Below are 17,207 nucleotides of genomic sequence, written 5' to 3'. Positions count from 1 at the left end.
TTGAAGACGACACTAGTGATCGTTGCAGCAACACCACGGCCGCTCAGCCACGCACACCCAAAATTCAAGCGGGCAGACTGCAGAGCCAGTATGCAGAAACACCGTGGAACAAGCAAAATGTTACAACTTCATCAATGCAAAAGTGTTCTAACACTGAGTAGCGTGCGCTTGTACAGTGGCTAAATGCATGCTAAAGTATAATCTCATCAAGTAGTTCCGTAAGCTGTATTGTTCTGCATTGCCGTCTCGTATACATCGTCGTGTTCGTCAGCTGCCACTCTTTCCTCTCGAGCTGCACGTGCGCTGGGAAATTCAAATTCAGCACTTTCGTAGACTTCGTTCGTAGTATCGTGTACAGATTGTAATTCTACATTTGATAAATCAACTCTAGAAGCAGATCATTAGACTTAACACTTTACGAAAATAATCTAACAAAAAAATGCACGTGTATTGCTATAAACAGATACTGCGGTTTTTGCTATATATACAGATACATTAGAGAGACAAATGAAAGATAAATAAGGGTGGTAAATGCAAATTTTAAGTGTAGAGCAACGCTCGCTCAGTAGGCATAACACTTTATGTAAACCTAGTATTATAACGCACGTTTAGATGACCACATTACAAAAGAATTTTAGTGAGTTGTTTAATTAATTAACATACTACTCACAAATTTAGCCAGAACAACAATCTGTTAATCGAAAGTTGGGATTTATGTCATTCAGTATCAATTTCCAGTATCTCAGTCTGAATGTCATAGCTTGTAAATTGTCCATTTTGCTAATAGATAGCAACATGTATACCATAAAATGTAATATTTCTAAATGAAGATACATTTACTAGAGATACCGAGTTGTCTTTCGTAATTTGTTAGTGTATTCTCGCTCAGTTACTGCATACTTGATGACTGCTCCGAGTAACAGGCAGACTATGTGCCATGATCTCATACTCTAGGTCCCCTTTCTTACAAGTCGCGATTACCTCTCTCTCTCTTTTACTGCATTTGACGTCCGAATTGCTTACACACAACGACGTAGTATCTTTAACTGGATGATCAAAGATCTTTTGCTGCAACTGGTTGTGGCCTGATGTTTTGTGTTCACTCCTACTTCCGCGTGGTGTGACGAATGTGTCATCAACAGCAAGTACGTACTCATTATCCTTACGTTCTACTGTATACACACAACATGCATTCGTCAACTAAATTGTTTGTAGAAATGTTGACACTTGCTATTTTATCTACATAATTTGAGAAGTTTCAATTGTTTTCTGTTTAGCTGATAGATCTCCAACATCGGCTTGCATGCAACGTTTAGCTAGTAAACATCAAGCAATTGCTATTTATATGATCAACTGCAGAAATACTTCAAAGTCAATAAAAATTATGAGATCGTAACAACCTTACAGACACAACACGCATGCGTAGACTCACGCGCAGTTGGAAATGTTGTACGTACATTGTAAAATTTAGTTAATTTTTGGTACGCCTGTATTTTACGTGTATATCTAGGCACGCTGCCATAGTATTGCGTTTAGATAACATTATTGACTTCTGTTTTCAACAAATTGTCTAGAATCACACGCACACTGCATGGCAACCTAAAACTCTCGAGCGCATTCGCTCATCCATGCAAAAGTTTTCTATATTACTGAGTAGAGTACGCTTGCACAGTGGCTGAATGCATGCTGAAGTATATCTCGTCAAGTAGTTCCGTAAGCTGCATTGTTCTGCATTGCCGTCTCGTATACATCGTTGTGTTCGTCATGATCAGCTGCCGCTCCTTCCTCGTGAGCTGCACGTGCGTTGGGATATTCGCATTCAGCACTTTCGTAGACCTCGTTTACAGTGTTGTGTACAGATTGTAATTCTACATTTGATAAATCGACTCTATAAGCATATAAGCAGATCATTAGACATAACAGTTTTAGAAAAATCTAACAAAGTACAAGTGTATTGCTATAAACAGATACTGCGGGTTTGCTATATATATATATATATATATATATATATATTAAACCTTAAGTTATGTTTGTATATTCTTCTACGTTTATTCTTCTATAACTATCTATTTTTACTTGTTAGTGTATGTATCTTGTCTGGACTAGAGCACTGTACATGTAGTTGTATGAAACAATATATATATATATATATATATATATATATATATATATATATATATATATATATATATATATATTATATATATATACTTTATGTAAAAATAATATTATAACGCACGTTTCTTAGACAACATTACAAAAGACTTTTGGTGAGTTGTTTAATTAATTAACATACTACTCCAGGGCCGGATCCAGGAATTTTTGAAAAGGGAGGTTGACCTGGTAGCAAGTATTTATAGCATTACTAATTTTCTCTTTTCTAAGGAAATTATATAAAATTATTGAACCACACCTACTAAAAAAAGGGTTGCAAATCCCTGAACCCCCTCTCTGTATCCCGCCCTGCTCACTCGCACACTTAGCAAACACAACAATTTGTTGATCGGAAGTTGGTATTTATGTCTTTCAGTATCAATTTCCATTAATTCATTCTGAATGTCTTAGCTTGTAAATTGTCTATTTTTGCTAATAGATAGCAACACAAATACAATAAAATGTAATATTAATTTAACTAGCAAGATAAAAACCAGAAGTACACACTATTCTAATAAAATGTATACAGTAGCATACAGTAATATCTAAATAAACATACATTTACTAGAGATACCAAGTGGTCTTTCGTAATTTGTTACCCTGATCTAGGTTCATTACGCAAAATTACTTTACACTAAGGCACGTTACGTGAATGATAGTTTTACAAATTTAAGACTAATTAACTGCAAACATTTATTTAAATCTAAATTATTTTTAAATGCATGTGTGTGTATGACGATCTTAGAAACGCACTTTACCTGTTTGCATAAATGTGTTCAGTTGTTTGAAGGTCTGAGTTTAGTGTTCTTTTGCGAGCTGCAAAATAATACGATCATGTTTTAGAGCTACAGGTTTCTAGTTAACATAGTTCAATTTCACCCGATTTTCGTTTGCAACCAACAATAATGATGACGATCACGACTATCAAAACTAGTGCACCAACGCATGCTGCAGCAATAATGTATACAGGAATTCCTGTTGATACGTATATATATATAGTATGCAATATTTAGAATTTTGTTAACAGTACGCTGCAAGATTAGAACCTTGAGAGCTAGAATCTTTCTGAGGTGGAGGAGACTCTCCTGTGTCAAAAATTAGAGTTACACATGATAGAGTTTTTGTGATATTATTATGATGTATAATATTGTTACATGTTACCTGTTGCTACTAGACGAGTAGCTAACTTACGATATTCAGTAGTTAGACTCACTCTCTGTTGGTAAGTTGTCAACTGACTTATTTTTTGTTGATTTGCTCTAGTTGAACTTGTTTGCTTATCTGATGTAGTTGAGCTTGCTTGAATGTTTGACGTAGAAGAACTTGTTGGTCTATCAGATGTAGTTGGACTTGGTTGTTTGTTCGATGTAAGAGTAAGGCATTCTGTCAAATCAGTGGTGGGTCTCGAAAAAACAGACTGATTTTGAGTGACGGACGTAAAGCTAAACAAAATATTTGTTCCTAGGAATGCTAAAGCACAATAGACAAAAGTCTAAATTTGTTACAGCTATCCATTAGACCCAGGATGTTTGCGCGTCAACAACAAATAGCAGCAAAAGGACGCAATGATGACTACATTTCCTATCCAAAATTTCTCTGCAGTAAGTTTCAGTAATTTTTGTTTATGCTGCATCTCTCTCTCTAAAAAAATTTGATCTGTCTGTCTGTCTGTCTGTCTGTCTGTCTGTCTGTCTGTAACATCAATCACGCCAAAAACTACCGAACAACAACAGCTCAAAGTTTTCATGATGCACGTCGAATTGATCGAGGTCAACAGTGAAGGTGTTGCTGTCTTTCAGTGTTCTCTTGGAACGGCGCTTTTTCATGCCGATGGAACTCGCCGCCACTTGCACTCAAATTTCTCTAGAATGGCGCATTGGATCTCCATCAAGTTTAAAATGCCTTCGGACAGTGTAAACGGAGCGAATCGCTTCTTACTGGGGATGTCTATAGTCATGAGCAAGATATTTTTGACTATATCCGGGTTCTAAATAATTCAATTATATTATGGTTCAGAAGTTTGTGTTGTCTCCGCCTATTTTGTGTAAGAACGGGCAGATCACCACATAGGTATTTGTGTTATAATTAATTAATGAAACGTAAATCCTGCTCTTTTGACCGGGCAATTAAAAACCCGAGCCCTCTGCTAGTCTTCTTTACAATGTAACATCAGTCTACACTATTACTGTACTTATTTATTTATCAGGTCTAATATAATTTTAAATAATTAAGTGATATTTTACCACACAAGATACGATGTTACCTGCAAGAAATAGCACTTGCTGTACTAGCAAGCTGCTGAGGATCTAATGTGGAACTTTCAAGAGCTGAGCAAGTCGTAAAATTGCAACGAGAAATATCTAAATAGAAAAACAACAAATGTATTTATAATTTTGTTTAAAATATTGTTTATACTTACCATTTATAAAACTGATGGATGCATTTGCAGTAGTACTTCTAAAACAATTGGATGCAGTAATGAAGACAGTTAGAATGTTTGTAAAGTTAGGTTTGTCAAATGTAGAACAAAACTGAGTTTGATTTTTAGCTGTTGTAGAAGGAGGCGGTGTGCCAGTGATATTGACGCACACAGAAATGCTATTGTCACAAATGGTTGCGTTTACTTGGTCAATAGCAGAAAAATCTAAATGTGAATATATTGTAGATATTTACTCCTAAAATGTAAATCAGTGCAGTAATGCTTATCGCCAGTGCTAATTGTAACAGTTACACGCTAAACGATCATTTAATTACCACAATGTGCTTTAACTAAACATACATCTATAAACTGTAACTAATGTTATGTAGTTATCTAATGCATTGACATTAAAATGTCCAGACAGACAGACACACAGTACTTTTCCCCTTTTGCTGATATGTAATATAGTTTGATGTTTGAATATATGTATTGACAGACAGACAGACAGACAGACAGATATTTACTGTATAGTAGTATTGATGTTAAAAATTACGAAAAAGACAAACAGACAGACAGAGTCTTTTTGTTTGTGTAGATATTAGAGTTATTTAATTTAAATCATCATATAGCTTGTAATAGTACTGATTTATGACAATATATTTGAGACAGACGGACAAACAGACAAACTGACAGACAGACAGACAGACAAAAAAGAGAGGCCTTTTGCTGATTACTTCTGCCCAATACAACATGGTGTGTCAACTGCAAGTGGTTCTGAGCTTCTTGCTCACCACATTAAATTGCTTTTGGAGCGCAACAGTGACCGGGTTGCTATAAAAACAGACGTGAAAAATGCATTCAATTCAATCAGCAGGAAAGAGTTGTTACAACAGTGCCGTTCTACATTTCAAGATATATTAAAGCATGTGTACCAGATGTACTTTGATTTCAGTTCACTAGTCGCCTTGCAGAATGGTCAACCGGTTTTGCTACAATCTGAGGTTGGGGTTCACCAAGGTGACCCATTAGGTCCTGCTCTGTTTGCCATGGCTATCCACCCAACTTTGGTGTATCTTCAGAACTTTTTCTCCAACATTCAAATCCTAGCATACTTGGATGACGTATTTTTGGTTGGTTTGCCAAGTGACGTTACGGAAGCCTTTACTTCTTTACTAAAATGCAATTTCTCAGCCATTGGCTTAGATATTGCTTGTCAGAAATGTGAGATTTATTGTCCATCTCCAGCTATCACAATTCCTGATTGTCAACTTCCTGTTACATCTGAAGGCATAGCTAAACACTCAAACCTCCCTTATCCGGGCAATATGGAACCATGGAGTGCCCGTATTTCAGAATGTCCGGATAAAAGAAGGAGGTAACGCGCGTTAGCTTTGGAGTCCCAGACCACCTTGATGTACATGTCCAATGTACTGTACACTCTAATTCTGTCATGTACTAAGTGTCATTACGATAGGAAGATGCGTGTACACTCTTGTACTCCTCTTTCTAAGAAGAGCAAAACAACTGCCACAACAATTACGAAATGTTGAACTAAGGTTCAGTACGTGGGAAAACGATCCAATTCTAGTTTGTATTTGAGACTGCCTTCTCCTATTGGCAGCAAGATCTCTCCATTTCTTCACCAATAACAAATGCTCCAACGTCACATTATCTTGCTCTTCCAACCATTCTAGAACTGTGGCCAAAGCATCATATGCTTGACTGTGTGTCACTTTGCCTGAACGTTGAATTTCCACCCCTTCATTTGAATCTGAGCTGTGATCACTGATCTCATCAGCAACTGTGGCAATAATTTCAGCGTCTGACAAAATTTGATGGCCTGGATCAGCAACATCCTCAGAAAGCCACTCCTCTGGATGCCGCCAAGATGGATCTCCTTCAACATAGCCCAAATCATTAAAAAGAGTTCTGACGTCAGAGTCTTCTGATGCATCTTCAGAGTCATCTATAGCAGAGCCACAAGTAGAATCAGATGGCAACAGAACCTTCCAAGCCTTTCTTAGACTTTGATTGCTTGTTTCATTCCATGATTGTGCTGCCCAGTAAACAGCATGCTTGATGGTTACATTCTTCAGGATGTCAGGAATGGACAATGAAGAAGATTCGTTTTCCAAAATCATGTGGCGCAAAAGACGTTTCTTATACCGCCGTTTCAAAGGATCCAATACTGCTTGGTCCATAGGTTGCTTACGAGATGTTGTGTTTGGAGGAAGGAACATTGTCGTGACACAACATCTCTATTGATGGATGGGCTGGAGCATTGTCGAGAAGAAGCAGGATTTTGTACTCAATCACATTTTCCTCACAGAATCGTTTCACATGAGGTACAAACTTGTGATGGAACCAATCTGTAAAAAGTCTAGCGTCCATCCAGGACTTCTGTTGTGAAAAGTAGTGGACTGGCAAGTTGTTCATATCCATGTTCTTGAAGCAACGAGGCTTTGCACTCTTGTTAATAAATGCAAGTGGTAATCGGCAAGTTCCAGATGCACTGGCACAACCCAATAATGTGACCCTTTCCTTAGCCTTCTTGAAGTTCTTTGCCCGCCGTTCTCCTCTGCACACAAGTGACTTGGAAAGCATCAGTCTCCACCATAATCCAGTTTCATCGGCATTGAAAACCTGATCGCTAGAGTAGCCTCCTGTTTTCAATCTACTTTCCAGTTCCCTTACAAACGGAGCAATAGCTGCGGAGTCTGCTGAAAGTGACTCACCTTGCAGAGCTATCTGTCTGATTCCATGTCGACTACAAAACTTGTCCAGCCAACCAGAGCTTGCTTTGAAGGAACTAGGGTCGTCGTTTGGATACAGAGATGGAAAAAGCTGCTGAGCTTTCTCTTGCAACAAAGGACCCAACACTGGGGCTCCCCTGCTACTGTAAACCAGACGTAGCATGAGCGATCTAGTTGACTAAAATAGGATCTCTAATAATTCTCCGCTTCTTAGCATATTCTTCTGGTGCTTCGGCAGCAAACACGTGGTCTTTGATTTTATCATGATGTTTCCACGCGTCCGCCACAGTAGACTTCGGAATTCCGAAGATTTCCGAGGCGTGTCTCTGTGACTGACCTTTGCTGATTTCGTCAATGACCTTGAGCTTCGTTTCAAGACTGATGCAGGAGCGCTTTCTTTTCTTCGAAGCCATACTTTCACGCACTGGCGCGTGAATGCGACTGAACATACGGGAGTTTGTCGTTTACGCGGTGTGTAACCTCGGAGCCCCTAGACATACATGTGCAGGGTTTCCGAGGGTGCAAAGGTGCCCGGTCTAAGGAGGTGCCCGAATCCCGGAGGTCCGGATAAGGGAGATTTGAGTGTATTGGGAATGCCTCTTGGAAATGCTAAATTTGTATCCAATTTTTGCTCTACGTATGCTAACACTGGGGAACAACTATGTGACCAATTGTCTTCTTTGAATGATGTCCAAGCGCTTCGTTATTGCTCAAGTATTGTCACGTTCCACCATTGAATTACTTAGCTCGTGTTGTTCCTTCAAATTTACTAACATCTGCAGCAGAAATTCACAATTCACAGACACGCAAAGTTTTCTCTGAATTACTATCTTAGCACCAACCCAGTGACTTGGCATGGCAACAAGCCACTCTACCAGTCTGACTAATTGATTTTGGTCTAACATCTGTCAAATCTATAGCAGTTTGTGCTTTCTTAGCCTCGTGGGTTGAAGCAATAGATGCACTACCCAAGCGTTTTCCTAACTTAAGAGTAATTTTAGATTTGCTTCTGAAAGGATCTTCCGGATCTGCTACAGGTGCGACATTAAAGAGCCTCATTCCCGCGAATGAACCGTCCGAGTACTTACCTGCTAGTGGCAAATTACAGAAGCGATTATCTAATGATTTGTTTGAATCTATGTCTCGTGATACAGTGAAGTCAACAAGAGATGCTGCCAGAATTCGCTCTTGACATGGTGCAAGTGCAGATGCTTGGGTCAACGCTGTTCCAACCTCGATGTGTTTCGCACTTGATTCTTGCGTTTATCGCTTGGCGTCATATCTGAGGTTGGGCTTGCCAGTCTGTTCTCTGAAGTGGTTGATTTCGTGTCAGTGCGGAGCAGTTCTTGACGACAGCGGGTATCATCTTTTAACATGCAAGGTTGGTGGTGGCCCAGTTTGGAGTCACGAATCCATTGCAAACGTTTGGGCTGATTGTCTAAGCGAACTTCACATACCACACAGGAGAGAGCTAAGACTTCGCTACTCAAACTCGGATAACAGACCAGACATTATAGCACTTGATACATCTTCTGGTATGAGTATTGATTTAGACATCTCTCTTGCCCATCCCTGGAGCTCAAAGGTATTTTCCTCATTCTCAAAAGTAGATGGTCTAGCTTTGAAGCGAAGAGAAGAATAGAAAAAAATCAAATATCAAATGAAAGGTTACCAACTGGCAACCAAATAATCTTTAAGCCGTGAGTCATTGAACACTTCGCTAGATGAGGTGATGAAGGAGACCAATACCTACGTTCTCTCGGATCTCAATCTTTTGATAAAAATGGTCGGCGCAACTCGGCACAATTTATGGATCACTGACGGAAAAGGTTCAGCACTCAATTACAGCGATGCAATGCTAGAGTAATCCAACGCAAGATGTCATCCTTGGGTTGCAGAGTCCACGCAAAAACAAGCCGCTTTCATCTCCAATAATTAGTGTTGTCATAACTGGACTCTCTTTGGGTTCTTTATTAGTTAGAAAATGTAATTTTTAGTTCTCAGTTGGTTCAGTAGTTGATATCTGTAGTCTCTAGGTGATTCTGTATAATTTGACTCGTAGTTACAGGTTGCTAGATTCATGTTTCAAATATATGTATTGGACAGACAAACAGACAGACAAACAGACAGACTGACAGACAGACAGACAGACAGACAGGGTCCTTTTTGTGTAGTTTTCAGAGTTATTTAATATAAATCTTCATATAGCTTGTAATAGTACTGATTTATAACAATATATTTGAAACAGACGGGCAGACAGACAGACAAACAGACAGACAGACAGACAGACAGACAGACAGACAGACACACCCCGGATGTGGCTTGAACATGCCAGGTTTTTGAACGTGGTCTTTGGTTTAATCTGTATTTCTTTTGAACAATGTTTGGTTATGCCTGATCATAAGTCTGACTTTGAAAGTTGTCCGGTTGTTTCCTGTGCCTTCAAAGGCCAGATTCAGCGAGTTCTTTGTCATATCAGACAATCTCACGATGCTAACGACATCCCGGATTTGTTTGTCTCTCGTTTGAACCTTTCGAAATGTCACCATTGCTCAAAGTTGTTTGCGAAACTTGGGCAACATCTGTCACAATGCAAGAAGAAACTTTCCTGCTCGACCGTTGGTTTTGAATTTGAATCTGTTTCCAGCCAATGTCCTTCAAATCCATCACCATCTTCAAAGAATGCTCACACCTTACCTACTTTTGAGGCGCCTCTAACCCGTGGTGTGCTACCAGAAACTCATACGTCTTCTGCTTCTCCTTCACGGGAAACTGAAGCGTGGTAGTACATCCGGTCTTTATCATCAGAGGAGATCCTCAAAATGATTCCAGCGAGAACGGTGCAGAAGATCAAACCTGCTATGAAAGCTAACTTCCTGGATTGCTGTTCAGTAGCCTTCAGAAAGATCAGAAATGACCCAACAGATGAAACAGGCTGGAAATTGCTGCTGCTGATACCGCGTATGGTATTACAACCGCTTACAAGGGGCGGAAAAGCAAAACTATCTGTCATGCAATCCATGTATAAGCAGTTCCGTAACTTCCAATGGGAGGACTTACTGTCTAGCGGTAGAGAAGACACGAAGAAAGGGAATGCTAAAGCTAACTCCATAGATCACGTCAAGAGAGCTGCCCTAAGTCTGGTCCGATGTGGTAAACTTTCAAGAGCTGCTCGTGTTCTTACAAGCTCAGGATTAGCTCCAGCTACTCCAGATACAGCTCACAAGCTTGCTGAGAAGCATCCTATCCGGGTGTTTGACATTCCGGACATGCCATCTCCGGACATGCCATCGCCTGCTATGCATATCAGTTTGTCAAAACAACATATGTTTAATTCCATCAAGAAATCACCAAGAGGCTCAGGGTGTGGCCCATCAGGATGGCGATATGAACACCTAAAAGTTATTGCTTCCGACACAGTTTCTGCTGAACAGTTGCATTTTGCTTTTTCTTGTATTGCCAATGGATCAGTCCCTGTTTCAATTGCCAGGTTGTTGTCCTCAGCACGGCTGATTGCTTTGCCCAAAGCCTCAGGAGACGTTCGACCAATAGCTATTGGAGAAGTGTTCAGAAGAATTACTGCAAAATGTATTTGTGCACAGATGAAAAGTGAATTTTCGAATTTCTTTTCTCCTCTGCAGCATGGAGTGTCAACAGAGGGAGGAACAGATCTTCTTTTACACCATATCCAGCTTCTACTAGAAGCCAACAATGACTGGATTGTTCTGAAGACTGATGCTAAAAATGCCTTTAATTCCATCCACCGCTCCCATTTGCTGCAACAAGTGATGAAATCTTTTCCTATCTTGACAAATCATGTCATGCAAATGTATTCTGGGTTTGGTCCTCTGGTCTTCCTACAGAACAACGTCCCTGTTATTTTGTCATCTCAAGAAGGCATCCATCAGGGAGATCCTCTAGGACCAGTTCTGTTTTCTTTAGGCATACAACAAACCCTGGTTGATTTGCAAAGCAATTTCCAAGCAATAAGAGTGCTAGCTTATCTTGATGATGTTTTCTTAGTTGGACCAGCAAAACATGTCCTTGATGCTTTTTCCACTCTTCAACCTGAATTTTTCAAAATAGGATTGGAAATACAGGAAACAAAATGTGAAATATACTGTTCATACGACAAAGAAGACACCTTCTCTTCTGAATATACCATACCTGTTTCGAGTGAAGGCATTGTGATACTAGGAACACCAATTGGGAAACGTGAATATGTTGCACGAGCATGTTCCACTATTGCAGAAAAAGGGAATGATCTTTGTAGACAGCTTGTCGACTTGGATAATGTGCAAGCATCCATGTTGCTTCTTAGATACTGTCATACCACACGGCTAAATCACTTAGCAAGAGGAATGTGTCCAGAAACACTGGCACAGGCAGCTACTATCCACGACAAGCAAACAAAATCTACCTTCTCTTGTTTGCTAGGAAATGTTGACATCACTGGAAATATGTGGAAGCAAGCAACATTGCCAGTAAGACTAGGAGGTTTTGGTATGACTTCCCTAAACGAAGTGGCACCCTTTGCTTTTGTTGCCAGCTGGGCACATTCTCTTAAGCTATTGCCTGATCGCTTTCCTGCTCTTCAAGATCAAGTCAACTCTTTAGTGACATCATCTAATCATGCGAGTGATATTGGGCTAACTTTAGAACACCATCTCAAAGATATTTCAACGTTGTCGGATTTGTTGCCTAACACAAAAAAGTTGCAACATCGTCTAACAACAGAATTTGTACAATCGAAAGCAGATCAGTTGATTGAAACTGGTTCTAACCGAGATGCAGCACGATTGCGTTCGATTAGAGGTAAAGGAGCAGGAGCATGGTTAGATTCCATTCCATCTTCAGAGAAGTTTGCACTTTCATCTGGCAATTTTGTCTTGGCGGCTTCTCTCAGATTGGGTCTACCTTTGTCTTTACCACCTTGGGCCACTAAATGTGAATGTGGAAAGTCACTAGATGTTGAAGGGTACCATTTACTAACATGCAAAATGGGTGGAGGCCCAGTTTGGTCTCACAATTCTGTTGTTTCGTGCTGGTCTGAATGCATGAGCAGTCTACAATGCCAGCATCAAATTGAACCAAAAGATAGATATACAACATCCAACAATAGAGCAGACATTGTTGTGTTTGACTCAACATGTGGGGGAAATGTCGAGCTTGATGTGGCCCTTGCTCACCCCTGGAGCCAGGACATTCTGCGAAGTGCAGCAACTACGGATGGAGCTGCAGCAAGAAGAAGAGAAGACATCAAACATAACAAATATTCTCAAGAGCAGTTGCCTGGAGGGTACACTCCTACCCTTATTCCACTAGTTTTCGAGCACTTTTCTGGGTGGGGAGAAGAAGCATCAACGTTCCTCAATAAACTTTCCAAACTATATAGAGATAAAGAAGGAAGAAACAATCCCTCAGATTTTAAAACACATTGGAGAAGACGCTTGTCAGTACAACTTCAGCGTTGCAATGCCTCGGTGTTGGCTAAAAAGATGATCAGAGTAACATATGGACAGAATACTGACCAGAGTTTAGATGTTGTTCAACTTTCAATTCAGTAAACTAAATTTCGGTTTGTAGGCTCCGTAGGGGAGCTTTTTAATGCTAATTGTTATTTGTGTAATTGTAATTGTAGTTGTGACACTTGTTGTTCATTAGCTGTTACTTTAGTTTCACCTGTATTAGCTTTGATGTATAAAAATATATGAAAATTTGACAGACAGACCGACCGACAGACAGACAGACAGACCGACAGACAGACAGACAGACAAACAGACAGACAGAAATACAGACAGACAGACACACATACAGACAGACAAACTGCTAGACGTATACGTGTCATGTTGATTATATATACGTTAATTCTATAACAAAAACAGGCCAACAGACAAACAAACAGACACGTTTAATTCTTACTTGAAAATTGTTCAATGTTTTTCACATGTAACGTAAAGTTTGTCCTGTCGTTTCCTCCTATACTCTCTGCTACAACTACAAACATTCCTTCATCAGACTCAGATATGTCTGCAACAGTCAGGCAGCTGTTGTTGTTGTTGTCGTAGTCTTGCATTTTCACAACGTTGCCATTGTGATACCAAAGCATACGAGGAGCAGGTACACCAGTCGTATCACATTGTATTACAATATTTTCACCAACATTAACCCACAAATGTTTATTATCCAGTGATTTTGTTGACTCGTTCACCAGAAAGATACTTACAGTAGGTATTACTAAAATAAGGAATTAATTAATTATTTATACAATTTATTAATTATTATGTCGCTTGTGCACTTGCCTAAAAAGTATGGTCTAAAAGTTGCGGTAGCGGTGCTGTTGCCAAGTGATACTGTAACTGTGTACGTTTGTCTTCTAACATGGAGGAATGAAATGTTGAGACATGAACCATCGGGCGTGAAGTCTATTTGAGTGTTTTTCCTTCCTCTCCTTACTTCCGTCATGTCACCTATCACTGTATCATAGCACACTCTGATGGGCTCTCCTCCTTTCACATACACTTTGCCCAAATCAGAGGGATGTATGCCTCAAAAGAACAACTCAGATATATATCATGTCTGTCGAGCATCCACAGATGGCTACAAACAAGACATACTGGCTATCTCGTTGGCATCCCCCCAAACTGATATCTCGACTAGTAGAGCCACGACGACGTTGAACAGGCCGGTCATTCTCGTTGCAATGTCTCAAAAGCCAAGTGTACAATCGCAGACCGAGTGCAGGGCGCAGCGACGACCTGCATTATGTCATCGGATAGCTATTTATGCAAAGTTGTGAAAGGAAGTGACCCTAATTTGGTTCCATCCTTAGCTAGAGGTTCTAGAAAATCGGATGTTTGTATCACATTTTAATCTAAAAAGCCTAACCTACAGTTCTGGAAGTCTATTATCAAATGATATCTAGAAACACCAACATTTCTAACCTACATACCTGGGCAAAAAAGCAATGGCTGCATGCGCTGATCGAGGTAACAAGAACATCAGCTGCAACTCGAAGTTACAGTTGATTAGAGAGCCTACGACAGCTCCCCTTCGGTATGTGGCAAAACAGCTGTTTATGTGTCTGTGTCCCGAACACAACTAGAAGAATGAAGAAGCACTTGAAGTGCAAACTCTCGGCCGGTATGCATTTTGAAGGTAAATTAGTTGCGCTATGACAAAATCGTATGACAGAATGGTATAATGTGGGTAATAAATAAGAAGAATAATTGAAATGGTCACAGGTCGAGCTTGAGGTAAGTCACGTGACTGGCTGTTACCGTTTACAACGGGTAGCTACGCAGTCCGTCAGCCAATGTCCCGTAGGACCTCACTTCTATTTTTACAACCTTCCCTCGTCGGTTCTTTGTGCAGGTGATTGTTTGTGCAGCTTTTGAGGTCGTAACTATGACCGGTTTAAGGCGTGCACGTGGCATAGGTACCAGAGCCAAAACAAAATTAGATGTGGGAACGTTACAAATGCAGCTAGATTAGCTAGGCGTCGTTTCTAAATGCATGTTACAAATGTAGTTATTTCCAAATGATGGAACAAGCCAAATGTTACAAGTCGGAGAGCCTCGACGCTAGGCCGGCTGGCAATCTTCGCCTTACGTGCGAAGTAATGGGCGTGACCATTGTTCTGTTGTTGGTGGGAAACCGAGGTTACAAATGGAGACCAAACAAGCAGCTCACCACCGATTTTCCAGCTCACAAGAATGTAAAAGTCTCGTTCTTTGTGCAGCTTCTCTAGGCGTCTTGTTGTTTGTGCGGCATCTCTAGCTAGACGTAGCCTACAGTTGTAATGAGGTGACCCCAGAGCCAACCAAACATCAATGCGGGAAAACATGCACGTGCACATGTAGATTAGCTAGGCGTCAGTTCGCTCTGACTTTGGATACCGTAAAACAGAAATGAATAGAGACGCACTAGCGTACTTACAGGTCGGCCGAGCCGCTCTGTCCCACAAACAGACGCTGTCACGGACAATGCACGTTCTCCTTCGCAAATTCCCGTCAAACGCCAAATTTCTGTTGAAGACGACACTAGTGATCGTTGCAACAACACCACGGCCGCTCAGCCACGCACACCCAAAATTCAAGCTCGCAGACTGCAGAGCCACTATGCAGAAACACTGTGGAACAAGCAAAATGTTACAAGTCAGTGTGGTAGACTGGTACATAGATTGGTGAGCATGCGTAGGTTGGGGTGTCATATACTTAGATAATTAGATAAGTGACTGTTAGCACTTGTTGGATTGCTGTTGCGTTAGAGTCTGAGTATAGCATAGACTGATAGGGTGTGATAGCTTGTGCCGATCTGGAACGTAGCTTACGACTGTTATAATATATATACACTACACTGGCGACGAGGATGGCGGCTCGACACGGGAAACTCTGCGAGTTCAACGCGGGCGTAGATAATGTCGAAGACTACAAAGAACGATTCTTGCTCTATTGCACGGCAAATGAAATCACGGACGACGACAAGAAGATAGCTGTTCTTCTGACGTCGATGGGCACAACGACGTACACGTTACTAAAGAATTTGGTACGACCGGCGGCTCCTCAAGACAAATCGTTGGATACGCTCTTCAAGCTATTGCAAGACCACTATGAACCGAGAATTATCGTCATCGCAGAGCGTTTTCGCTTTTATAAGCGAATGCAGCGGGAAGGCGAGAATATTGCTGTTTACGTTTCGGAGCTGCGACGCCTCGCCAAACATTGTGATTTCGGTGAGCAGCTCAATACTGCATTACGCGATCAATTAGTCTGTGGGTTGCTACACGAGAATATACAGCAGAAGATTTTATCTGAGGCAGAGCTAACGCTGGAAAAGGCTCTGCGGATTGCACAAGCTGCAGAGACAGCCAGAGCGGAGACACGACACCTCCGTGGGGAGTCGACACGACACGCAGCTAGTGGACATTCCAGGACATGGGAGACGGCATTTGCTGTCAAGAGAGCGACCACAAGCAGCCGCAGCCAATCGGGATCGTTGCGTGCTTTGGATAAGGCATGTTATCGTTGCAATGATCATGGTCATGACCCAACCAAGTGTAGATTCAAAAACTACACGTGTCTGTTCTGCAAGACGAAGGGCCATATCGCTAAAGCATGTCGGAAGAAGCAACGAGATAACGCGAAAGATAGCACGGAGGGCAATTGGCGTACAAAAAGGAAACCGAAGACTCAGTCTACATATCAAGTAGATGCAGAAGATGTAAGCCTCATTTGTTCTTTGTCTGGTAGAGGCGGGGTCAAGGTGACAATAGAGGTGGCAGGCAGGAATGTGGAGATGGAAGTGGACACTGGAGCTTCAGTGAGTGTTGTACCAACCCAGATATATAGTGAAGTTCTATCCCACGTACAGCTGAAGAAGAGCACTGCCCAACTTCAGTCATATAGTGGTGAACGATTGAAGGTGAAGGGAGAAGCTGTTGTACCAATCAAGTATGGAATGCAACAATCCATGGAGCGGTTGATTGTAGTAGATGTGAGTGATAAGCCAGCAGTCTTGGGACGAGATTGGCTGTCAAACCTCAAGCTTGATTGGGCTTCTCTGTTCAAAGTTGATAGTGGAGTTTTTGATGTACCCGAGAAGTTTCCTCAGTTGTTTGCAGAGGGAGTAGGTACTTTGCAAGGCTATCAAGCCAAGATAACTTTGTCTGCAGATGCCAAGCCACAGTTCCATAGGCCACGCCCAGTGCCTTATGCCTTACAACAAAAGGTAGAGGAGGAGCTTAATCGACTTCAGGAAGAGGGCATTGTACAGTCAGTGGAAAACAGTGAGTGGGCAGCACCTATCGTCATTGTGAGAAAGGCTGATAATTCTATCAGAAGTTGTGGCGATTACAAGTAACAATTAAGCCCTATCTGGAG

General features: G+C 41.0%; 2 protein-coding genes and 1 long non-coding RNA gene across 3 annotated transcripts; 1 reads left to right on the top strand and 2 right to left on the bottom strand.

Moving 5' to 3' along the window:
• Positions 1-1,487: 1,487 nt before the first annotated feature.
• LOC134177283 (uncharacterized) lies at positions 1,488-4,515 on the bottom strand. The gene is made up of 3 exons (XR_009969462.1): positions 4,418-4,515; positions 2,913-3,596; positions 1,488-1,888 (listed from the first exon to the last, which is right to left on the bottom strand). It is a non-coding gene; the product is annotated as an uncharacterized LOC134177283 (long non-coding RNA).
• Positions 4,516-6,781: 2,266 nt separating this feature from the next.
• Positions 6,782-7,489, bottom strand: LOC134177669 (jerky protein homolog-like). The gene has a single exon (XM_062644444.1). It carries the CDS (start codon positions 7,487-7,489, stop codon positions 6,782-6,784), a length of 708 nt encoding a protein of 235 aa, XP_062500428.1.
• Positions 7,490-15,696: 8,207 nt separating this feature from the next.
• On the top strand, positions 15,697-17,187 carry LOC134177668 (uncharacterized). Its single transcript, XM_062644443.1, has one exon. It carries the CDS (start codon positions 15,697-15,699, stop codon positions 17,185-17,187), a length of 1,491 nt encoding a protein of 496 aa, XP_062500427.1.
• The last annotated feature ends 20 nt before the right edge of the window (positions 17,188-17,207 follow it).

The sequence above is a fragment of the Corticium candelabrum genome, chromosome 3, assembly GCF_963422355.1.
Source record: "Corticium candelabrum chromosome 3, ooCorCand1.1, whole genome shotgun sequence".
Lineage (NCBI taxonomy): Eukaryota > Metazoa > Porifera > Homoscleromorpha > Homosclerophorida > Plakinidae > Corticium > Corticium candelabrum.
The sequence above is the reverse complement of the archived record's forward strand: the minus strand, read 5'-3'. Positions and strand labels throughout refer to the sequence as shown.

What these genes read in the sequence shown, in the direction of transcription:
- LOC134177668 (XM_062644443.1), top strand. Translation starts at nt 15,697, where the DNA reads ATGGCGGCTCGACACGGGAAACTCTGCGAGTTCAACGCGGGCGTAGAT.
- LOC134177669 (XM_062644444.1), bottom strand. Translation starts at nt 7,489, where the DNA reads ATGCTACGTCTGGTTTACAGTAGCAGGGGAGCCCCAGTGTTGGGTCCT.